At 36.6% G+C, this 10,429-nt stretch overlaps 2 protein-coding genes across 4 annotated transcripts in view; both read left to right on the top strand.

Annotated features, from left to right (window-relative positions):
- The window catches only part of LOC107723427 (B-cell lymphoma 3 protein homolog), a 17,837-nt gene extending 11,734 nt beyond the window's left edge, over positions 1 to 6,103 (top strand). For 2 of the 3 annotated variants that reach the window (XM_016532024.1, XM_016532023.1), the window contains exons 4-9: positions 3,083 to 3,290; positions 4,065 to 4,153; positions 4,322 to 4,405; positions 4,630 to 4,797; positions 5,355 to 5,415; positions 5,504 to 6,103. In XM_016532024.1, the coding sequence (XP_016387510.1) occupies positions 3,083 to 3,290; positions 4,065 to 4,153; positions 4,322 to 4,405; positions 4,630 to 4,797; positions 5,355 to 5,415; positions 5,504 to 6,024 (1,131 nt within the window). In that variant the 3' untranslated portion in view covers positions 6,025 to 6,103. The remainder of the gene's footprint in view (positions 1 to 3,082; positions 3,291 to 4,064; positions 4,154 to 4,321; positions 4,406 to 4,629; positions 4,798 to 5,354; positions 5,416 to 5,503) is intronic. The other variant, XM_016532026.1, reaches the window with a different exon arrangement.
- Positions 6,104 to 8,295: 2,192 nt separating this feature from the next.
- Positions 8,296 to 10,429, top strand: part of LOC107723428 (probable ATP-dependent RNA helicase ddx6) — an 8,959-nt gene continuing 6,825 nt past the window's right edge. Inside the window, exons 1-3 of the mRNA XM_016532027.1 lie at positions 8,296 to 8,438; positions 9,200 to 10,149; positions 10,287 to 10,350. Of these exons, the coding sequence (XP_016387513.1) occupies positions 9,974 to 10,149; positions 10,287 to 10,350 (240 nt within the window). The 5' untranslated portion in view covers positions 8,296 to 8,438; positions 9,200 to 9,973. The remainder of the gene's footprint in view (positions 8,439 to 9,199; positions 10,150 to 10,286; positions 10,351 to 10,429) is intronic.

The following is a 10,429-nucleotide window of genomic DNA, read 5'->3' as shown; positions in this document are numbered from 1 at the left end:
CACCACACATCAAGTATAATTTTGTTTTGTTTTGCGATCACTCTTCTTTCCCAGATGGCTTTTTTCATTAGCATTACAAACAGATTGATCACCTTTTCAGAATGAGCTTTATTGCCAGGTATGTTTACACGTACGAGGAATTTGTTTTCGTGACAGAAGCTTCCGCGGTGCAACAGAATGACAGCGACAGAACAAAAACACAGATAAAAGAATAAAAAAAAATAAAAATAGAACAAGTAAATAAGGAATAAAAATATATAAATTGACAGTTGTATGTGCAGGTATATTACAATAGACAGTTTTGTATGTACAGGTACTGTATATTATGTGCAAATTTTAGGTGTAGACTGAGTATGAGTGTTAGATAATATAAGTGTATGAGTGTATAAATAGTGTTGTGTGTTCCATAGTTATTGTCAAGTGTTCATGAGATGGATTGCCTGAGGGAAGAAACTGTTCCTGTGTCTGGCCGATCTGGTGCTCAGAGCTCTGTAGCGTCGACCAGATGGCAACAGTTCAAAGAGGGAGTGTGCTGGATGTGAGGGGTCCAGAGTGATTTTGCCAGCCCTTTTGCTCACTCTGGATGAGTACCATGAGACCAGCAAACCATCTTATGCTGGTTTAAACTGGATTCAGCAAAACACATTTAGATCTGGTTCCATTCTGGCATGCAAGACCCACTTTTCCTGATCCAAGCAATTCTCCATGGATAGTACAAAATACAATTTATTTAGCATTAAATGACCTCTTTAATTGTTCTTCTCATAAATTACATGGACATAAAATGGGTCTAATTTAAAGTGTGACAAATGTATAAAAACAACTACTCGTTGATCTTTTTGTTGCATGCATTGAGTGCACTAATTATTTTTCCTGTATTTTCTTGTCCATTCATCAGTGCTAAATCATGCAGGCTTTAGTTTCAGTTCACTACAGTGTGTTTTTGGCTCATGCATCTATGTCATGAGTCTTCCCCTCAATCGCTTTCCTTATTCATCCAACATTCCGCAATTTTTTCCCCCTGTGTTTACACACAGGAATGTGAATCTGAGGACACACTGCAGGGGAGAGGAGAGGGATTTTCCCTCTCTGATCCATCTCTTCCCTTCATCGTTCCCTTTGCTCGATCATTTCTGGCTCCTCCTTTCCCTTTCTGTGTCTCTCTAATCCCTCCTTTTCCAAGCACTTACAGTTTCTCTTTAAACCTTTTTTGGTTGTTTATTGGTCAGTTATCGCAGGTTCATTGGTATTGTAAAATGAGAAAGGCACTATTACGCTAGAATTTCTATCCATATTTTCTCAATGTAATGTGATGTATTTCTTATACAATTTCCTGTTTCAGGGCTTGCCTAAAGAGGATGTAAGTGTGTTTTATCCATTGCTGTTCCTAAGTTAGATTTGTGGTGATACAATTGATCTGAGCACAAAGAAAAACCCATCAAATTTTATGTGTGGTAACATGTCTTCTAACACATACACACACCAGCAAGTGTGTGATGCTTGGTGAGTCAGACAGGATTCAGGGAAATAGGAGCCTTGTTTTCATAGGAAGGGAGGGCCAAAGGCATTGTGACACCAGAGGAATTTCTGTCTTCATTCTCGCTGTACTTTTTTTTTTCTCTACTGTGCCTTACTGGAACATCCTCCCTCTAGTGTCAAACCACCCCCCTCCGTGTGTTAGCCTAGAGCCAGCTTTACCTGCTAGCACATCTGAGCTGAAGACAATCTATAGTGGGTATCATTAAAAACCACAAACCTCTCTTTATCTTTCAATCTTCTTCTGTCAACAGAACACATACATGACAGATTACTTGACTTAGTGTGCAGTATTAGCTTCCTATATTAGCAAAAATGCTAATATCCAATGTGTTTGTAGTGTACATCTGGATGCAAGATTAAAAATGTACCTTTTTGAAGTGCTGTGACCCATGTAGTGCTTTATTTTTTTCTTCCTTTGCCTGAGTTAAATGAAGGAGCTTCAAATAAACTAGTGCAGTGTGTTGCCATTTTGACTCAGTTCATGTTTGTTAGGCTTGTTGTTTTACTTCTTTGACTTTATTATTTAACTGCTGTCAATAACACTAGTTCTTTCAATGTAAGATTTTACCTCAGGTGAAGGAAACAAAAATAAACTCGCCCATGATTGTTTTGACCAAGATTAACCAACTGTTCACTCACAAAACAGACACACAAACTTTGGCTTGTTACAGTTGTCAGTTAATGTATCTACTGTAAATTATGTGTGAAATTGAAATAAATTATATAATAATTGATATTTTTTGAATTTATCACTCTGTTAATGAATTTATAGCACACAGAGCCATAACCACCACAGACATTGTAATAATAGTCATGATAGTTTTGCGATAGAAATGTTAAACTACTAATAATCCAGTAACTTTTTAAAGGTAAATTTCACAGTTTTAAATTGAAATTATAGACGATCATTCATGTGATTCATGCGTTTCAGAAATAAATGACAAATCATGAAACATTCACAAATCCGTTTTTAGAATATGATGAAAAGTGAATGTGCATATTTTAAACCAAAATATAATTTGCAGATAGTTCAAATGTATTACTTGAGAATACATTCTTGTTCTTTTCTTAAATCCCTTAAATATTTCATTCATTTAAATAAAAAGAACCATTACTACCCCTAAAAAAATAAAAAATTTGGTCTCCCTCCAGTGTTCAAGTCATGGTTACGGCCTTGGTTGTACATGTTTGTTTGCATGTGTTGGATAAGTCACTGCAGGGCTGTTTACAAATGTATCTCATTATTATCAGATCTATGGAACTGACCTTTAACCTGTTAGACAAGTTCCAGGTTAGCAGCTTATGGTTACAGGAATCCACACCAGGATGTGACTCGGCCCATTAGCTCAAATACACCTGAACACCATATCAGACCTCAGAGTGGTAGATTTTTTAGATGCACTGCTTAAATATTGACATGCAATAGGAGTCATGGGAGTTTTGAGTATGCGGTCTAAATATAATTGGGCCTTAAATATACTGTGGATTTGATTGACTCAATCAGTAAACTGTCTTTCTCTTTCTCTCTCTCTCACTCTCTCAGACACCATTGCACTTGGCTATAATAACCCGTCAGCCGATTTTGGTGAAAGCTCTGCTGGATGCAGGCGCTGACCCTGGAGCTTTGGACCGTAACGGACAGACTGCGCTGCACTTGTGCTGCGAGCGCCGAGAGGCCGATTGCCTGTCTGTCATCCTCAGACACTACCCCCAAAACCCCTCGCCCCATCTGGAAATCAGGAACTATGAGGGTAAGTGCTGGACCTAGATCTACATGAGTTTATCTATACGCATTTTTGTGTGTGTAATTTTTTTGTAGCATAACAAAAAAAGGAAAAGGTTATTTCAGTTGTCTGTTGGCTTGCATATAGATGTGCTGACACTAAAACTCTCTTGACTATGGTCCTGTTTAGTACAGCAATACGAACAAATACATAACCGTAAAATTAACATTTCTCTTGTCTGTGTCATTATGCAACACTTCTGAAAATTATACATGACTTCAGAAGGAAGAACTTTTTTTTAATTCCACTGGGGGGCAGTAGACAGAAAAAGAGCTGCTGGTCATGGATTTTCCTGCATGAATGTGTGATTATGTTTTGGAATATTTTTGTTCATCAGAAATGAGGGGTGTATATCGCCATCTAGCTTTATTTGTGGATTCTGACACAACAATTCCCTCTTGTAACAGTATAGTACTCCGATAACCTCTTCTGGGCTGCTAAATAAAAATGTTGATTAATTATGCTGAATTAAACGGTTTTATTATTTATTTTCATTTTATTTTATTTTTATGTCAGTGTAGTCCTAAACAGTCCTTACAGTTGGTACTTGCTTCATTCATGCATATGAAATGTAACATGAGACATTTCCTGTTGTTGTTGTTGTCACAATTCAAAAAGTCCCTAGAAACACAGTGAGGAGGCGTATTAGTGTTTTTGTGTATTTTACCCAATGAACATGCCCAAACTTGTTTCAGTGGGTCATTCAGATTACAGCCTGAATATTTTAATGTCTAATTTAAGGTCTGACGCCTCTCCACCTGGCTGTGCAGAATGGAGATAAAAAGTTGGCAAAAATCTTATTGAAGAGTGGAGCTGAAATCAACGCTGGGGTCAGTGAGTTTGTCATCATTTCCACTACCTGTTTTGTTGTCTGATGTGATGTTATATTTTCCTCATGCATGAGTTATTGCATGAGGACATGAGTTGTGTATTATGATCTATAGTGTTTGCTGCACACGCTATTTGTTTATTGGTCTCTTTTTACTCTTTTATCACAGGATAATAAGAGTGGTCGAAGTCCACTGGTTCATGCTGTAGAAAACAACTTTACTGACATTGTCATCTTTCTGATCGAGGTGCGTGTGCATATATAAATATAAATTTGATGAGTCGTCACTTGTTTCACAATCTGTTCCCTTCATTTTTATCTTGTACTTCTCTGTTAGTGAGCACAGGGATGAACATGTAAAACTATGAGACTGAAATCTTTAACTATTAATCTTTATTACTCCGCTTTTATCCGTGTGTGGATTAGAACCAGTTATTAATGTTCACAATGTCTTTTTCTGTGTGCCGTGTCTTTCAGAGTGGGTGTGATGTGAACGCACAGTCTTATAGTGGGAATACAGCATTGCACAGTGCCTGTGGCAGAGGTCATATAGAGATTGCCAGGGTCTTGCTGAAAAATGGAGCCGACAGTAGTCTGAAAAACAACCATAATGACACTGCCATCATGGTCGCAAAAAACAAAAAAGTAAGAACTAAAAGAATGGCATTAGTTTATTTGGAAACATACTGTACTGTATATTATTCAATCTTTCATTATAATAGTCAATAGATTCAGCAGAGTATATATAAAATGCAACACTGCCAACAAGTGGTGATTCACAGAACTTTCATTGCTCAGTTTTATTGCATATTAACTACCAGTCAGACATATCAACAAAGATGGATTATAGTTGTATGAAGCCCCATGAAGACCCTTTCTTGTAAGAAACAAAAAAAAATTAATTGCAACTTTACATTCCACAACTGAGTTTTAACTTGAACATAATTACAACATTATAAATGAAATTATGCTTAAAATGCTTTAACTTTAGAAACTTTAGCTTTATATTACTATTGTATCTTTACTTCACATCATCAAATTCATCTCAAATTTGAGCCTTATTTCCTGTGTCAGTCCATTCCAGGCCTCTCAGTTCGTGGCCCCTGGAGTCAAAACCCCCATTAGCCTCATAATCCATCCATGTGTATCACCATAACTTCTTTAACTTTTCTAAACATGTATTTATGCGGTTTTGTCTTAAGGTATCTGATGTACTGCGTGGGAGAGGCACTCGCAGCTGCACTGTGAAAACTAGCAGTAATGGTCAGCATCTCTCTGAAATTACAAGAGTGAATTTATTTCTAAACACCTTGTTTAAACGTTTTCACTCAAGTTTTGCTCTGCTGTTTAGGCTCTCTGTCCCCTGGCAGCTCCAACCATTCTCCCCGAATGACTCCCACTTACTCCACTTTCTCCCCACATTCTCCTGTGGCTCCAGTTTTACCCCGAAGTCAGTCAGCAGACAACATTTCAGAACGTCAGTCACCGATGAACAGCAATGAAAAAACACTGCAAATGTTGCCACGGACACACCATAATATAGCAGTGGACAACAGGGCAGGCTACGGAATGGCACTCCATCATTTCCCATATCTGTTACCTTCTGGGTACGACCAAATTAAGCCCACTGTCTCTTATATCCAGAGAAGGATGCTAATCGCAGATTGCCCACTTTACTATCCCACTGGTATTCAAACACCTCCATATTACTCAGATGCACAGATCATCTTACTCCCCAGTTTCCCTGTGCCGGTCACATATGGCTCTCCTTCACAGGGTGCCGTTAACCAATCACGGCCATCCAGTCGCAGCAGTAACCAATCAGACATCTCTACTGTGAGTGTAAACAGTGAAGAAAGAAGTGTGAGTTGATAGTTGCTAGATGTTTAAGCAGCTGGTCATCTGAAAGGGATTGTTCACCCAAAAATTAAAATTCTATAATTATTTACTCACCCACAAAACGGTTCCAAACCTGTATGAGTTTCTTTCTTCTGCTGAACACAAAAGAAGATATGTGGATGAATTGGTATGGTAACCAAACAGTTGCTGGTATACAGTGACATCCATAGTATGGAAAAAAAAAATACCATGGAAGTCAATGGCTACCAGCGGCTGTTTGCTAAGCAAAATTTCTTAAAATATATTCCTTTGTGTTCAGTAGAAGACAGACATACAGGTTTAGTGGGTGAATTATCCATTTAAAGCAGGGGTGTCAAACTCAATTCCTGGAGGGCTGCAGAGTTTAGATTCAAACCTAATTAAACACACCTGATACAACTAATCAAGTCCTTCAGGCTTATTTGAAAACTACATGGTATGTGTGTTGGAGCAGGGTTGGAACAAAACTCTGCAGGGCTCTGGCCCTCCAGGAATTGAGTTTGACACCCCTGCTTTAACGGGATAGATCACCCAAAAATGAAAATTCTTTCATCGTTAATTCATCCTCATGTTGTTCCAAACCTGTACGAGTTTCTGTCTTCTGCGGAACATATTTTGAAGAATGATGTAACCAAACAGTTTTGTAAGATGGAATGACACGAGGGTTAATAAATTATGAATTTTGGGTGAATTATCCCTTTAAGTGCGGTGTTTGAATATTATTTGTGGTTGGACAACATACTGACTGATTTATAGCATTTATTTGTATCTAAGCATTTTTTTAATATATGTTGATTCTGATATTGTTTTTTACAAATCAATAACGTGTAAGTGTATATTTGTGTTACCAAGTGTTTTGCTATGTATGATTTTGTCATGTATTATAAAGGGCTATGATATTTATACTTCAATAGCAAGATGGCAGAATTATTATTATAATTTTTTTTTTTTCTGTTTTCATTTGTGATTTTCTTCTTGTTTACCATCGAAACTGCGTGTTGGTCAGTGTGTTTATTGACATCATTTTGGTTTTCCCATGTTCAGATTTTCCAGATATTAGTTATTCAAATTCATTTGACACACATACACAAAAAATCTTTAAGTGCATTCATGTTTACAAAAAAAAATGTCATTGTCACAAATTGCACTTCACATTTTGAGGCTCTCAAAAGGTTGTTATTAGGGTACACACATGACAGCTGATATCAACCAAGTATAATGCCTATAGACGCCAGGATAGGTTTTTCTAATGAACGCAGTGCCATTGTCAACTATTGTCAAAAATGCCAAATGCCAAAAAATCCCAAAATTGTGACTAAGTGGCACTTTTATTTTAGTGCGAGTCTTTGAATGGCAGCTTGAAATCACTGTCTGATTAAGTTTGGACTCACTGTTTAGTGGCTTAAATTGGATAATCTTGTAGAAGGCCGGTGTGGAAAAAAAGAGTAAACTGTAACCATTGCCAGAATCTTGAGAAACTGATTAAAATTATAACCACATGGGTTTTGATATGCATTTGCAATAGTGGTACTTAATGGTGATGTTGCTGACAGTTATGTGAATGTATGAATTTTGCTTTTCATATGAATGTGTGAATATAAGAGAAGCATAGTATATAGTAGCCTAATTTACTATGAATAAAAAAATACATATTTTTATACATATGTGTGCATTTCATGACTAATATTTGAATAATACATAATATGATTATTTCTTTGATGTTAAGCACTTTTGAAGATAAAAAAATATATTTTTGTTTTTGTTATATGAAGGTCACATTAAAACGGTCTCTGAAACGTTTTCCATGCCTTCATAATTTTTTACTACTTTTCAAAAGCTTTTTATGTATAGTTTTATTTAGCCTACCTTTTGTCCAGATTTTTTTTCATCTTAACATAAAATACACATTATATCATGTTTTAAACTTTAATGATCAAAACACAAACCATTTCAATATATCTGTTGTGAAAATTATTTATATCAATAATAATTTGTAGCCTACAATTTTTCAAACATGAAAAAAAATATTTCACCACAACTAAAAAAATTGCAATGTCAGTGAAGAGCCTACTTGATACAAAATATGAAACTTGTGGTGTGTGAAGAAAAAGAAAGAAACAATCTATGATTAAATATTTTTTATGTTTCTGAAAGTCCACAGGGCCAAAAGTGCCTACATAGAAGTACGGAGTTGGACTTGATAATGGTACCGCCCACCAAATTCAAACTCTGTCACTTGATTGGTCGATTTCGATTCGTGCGTATGCGTCCTCTGAGATCGATTCAACGCACGGCCATGTTAAATCTCTAGACGGAAGAGACAAAAGCCACAGCAACAAAGAATATCTCAAGAAACGTTCGAAGAATTAATCAAATTCACGAAGATTCAAATCCTTCAGAATTCGGAGGTAACAAACTCGGACATAATTATAATCGAATTGGACCGTTATCTTTCCCAACGTGCAAAGCGGGCCTCTCTTGCGCTCTTGTTAGCATCTAGCTAAGCTAACCTGTCTTAACAATGTAACCGCTGGCAGGTTGAGTTAGCATGAGCTTTAATAGTATGTTTTAAATATAGTTCACTGGTATCTCATAACGTTACCTCAGGAAACACAGCTCACCATATCTCCAGAAAAATGTGCTGCGTTTTGTTGTTCTTATTTAATGTTGTGAACTGCATGCCTGAACTTATGCGTTGAATCTGAAAGGAGAAAACTTTTGTCTATAAACCACTTTTTGTGGTACTTGTCGGCTAGCTCAGTTAACTTAGCTCGGCTAACAGCTCCTGACCCACACGCTCACTTTTCGCTTCAGAGCTGATCGTTAAACCTTTAGGGAATTGAGAATGACCTTAAATCCGATTCGACTTGAATCAGATGTGTTATTAATCCAAATTGGCTTACGAATTCCAAGTGTTTCCACACTTTTAACAAGTGTTAGAAACGGTTAGCTAAACGTGGCTGCCTTGCTAGCTAGTGATGGTCTTGAAAGTGAAGTATTATGAATTCATAACGATACTATGTAGGTTCTGTTCTATTTAATCTAATTCGAACATGGCTGTTCGAAAGTATTTAAAGACGAACTGTGAAACTAACCATTTACTTGTTGCCAGAAATAGTTAATGCTTGATATGATACTCATTTTGTATTATATCTTTAATATTTGGCAGGTATTCCAGAAATTCCTCCACTGAAGCGTTCAGGAACTGTGACAAAGAGAGGAGAGGAAAAACGAGACATCGCTTAGCCAGAGTGGAAACTTTTATGGACTGTTAACGTTATTTTGGACTCGTAATCCTGCATTGACTTTCAGTTTGAAATCCCTCAGTTTGGAGTTTTTCAGCTGGTTAAATAGGAACAAGTGACACTGAGCAAAGTTTGAAATTCCTCATGATGAAGAGAATACAGGAATTAAGAGCACATTATTAAGACCCTTTTGCTGAGCCTTGTGCTTTTGTATGTAAATACTTTATACCTTTTTTTTTTTTTTGATACCAAAAAGAATACAGAGGGTACTACAGGATTTCTGCAATCCAGCTGTTAAAAAAAAAAAGTGAATACTTTGTACATTTTCAGGGATAACGTAAAAAGTGACTTTTGAAAAGCATTAATAGATTTTTTGCTAACTTGCATTTTTGAAAACCCTTGTGTAAGACTTGAAGTTTACAAGTACCTGTTTGCTAGTTATTTTGTACATTGGCTCTAGGCTTGTTATATATTTATTCATATAAATATAATTTTCTCCTATATTGGGAGAGCTTATTATAAACAATTGTTATACGCCAGGCACTCTTTTTTTTTAAGAGGTCTGTACGTACTGGAAACTGTTTACACAAAAGCGCAGTGAGCGTAACAGTAAAACAGTTTAACGAATGGTTGAAAAGTAGCCACACAAAAAAAGCAAAAATTCATTTGTTTGAAACCGTTGAAGAAAACATCTGACAATGGCTACAGCCAGAACAGAGATCCCTTCTTCAGTCATGCCAATGAGCAAACAGAATGGACAGACCAAGCCCTTGACCCTCCAGTCAGGATCGCTTACTTCCTCAACACAGTCAGGAAAAACACCTGCTATGCCCCAGAAAGGAAGCAGTATACACCAAAGCAGTGGCGGTATCAGGTAATCTTTATTGATTTAAAATAGTTTGAAGAGTCTGGTTCCTTTTGACACATTGATTCCTTGCATTAATCATGTCAGTTAAGCTGTTTGTTATGAGTATGCAACTGTATAAATTCGAATTGAACTATTTCTTCTAGGTTTGGTGATGACTGGAAGAAATGCCTGCAGCTTCCACCGAAAGACTTGCGAGTGAAAACCACAGTAAGTTATGAAACTTGTTTTCTTATTAAAGGGTGATTTTTTTTTTTTTTTTTTTTTTTTGGTTTCTGGGCCCCTTATT

Source organism: Sinocyclocheilus rhinocerous, unplaced genomic scaffold, assembly GCF_001515625.1.
Source record: "Sinocyclocheilus rhinocerous isolate Xijiao unplaced genomic scaffold, SAMN03320098_v1.1 scaffold241, whole genome shotgun sequence".
Taxonomy (NCBI): Eukaryota; Metazoa; Chordata; class Actinopteri; order Cypriniformes; family Cyprinidae; genus Sinocyclocheilus; species Sinocyclocheilus rhinocerous.
The sequence above is the reverse complement of the archived record's forward strand: the minus strand, read 5'-3'. Positions and strand labels throughout refer to the sequence as shown.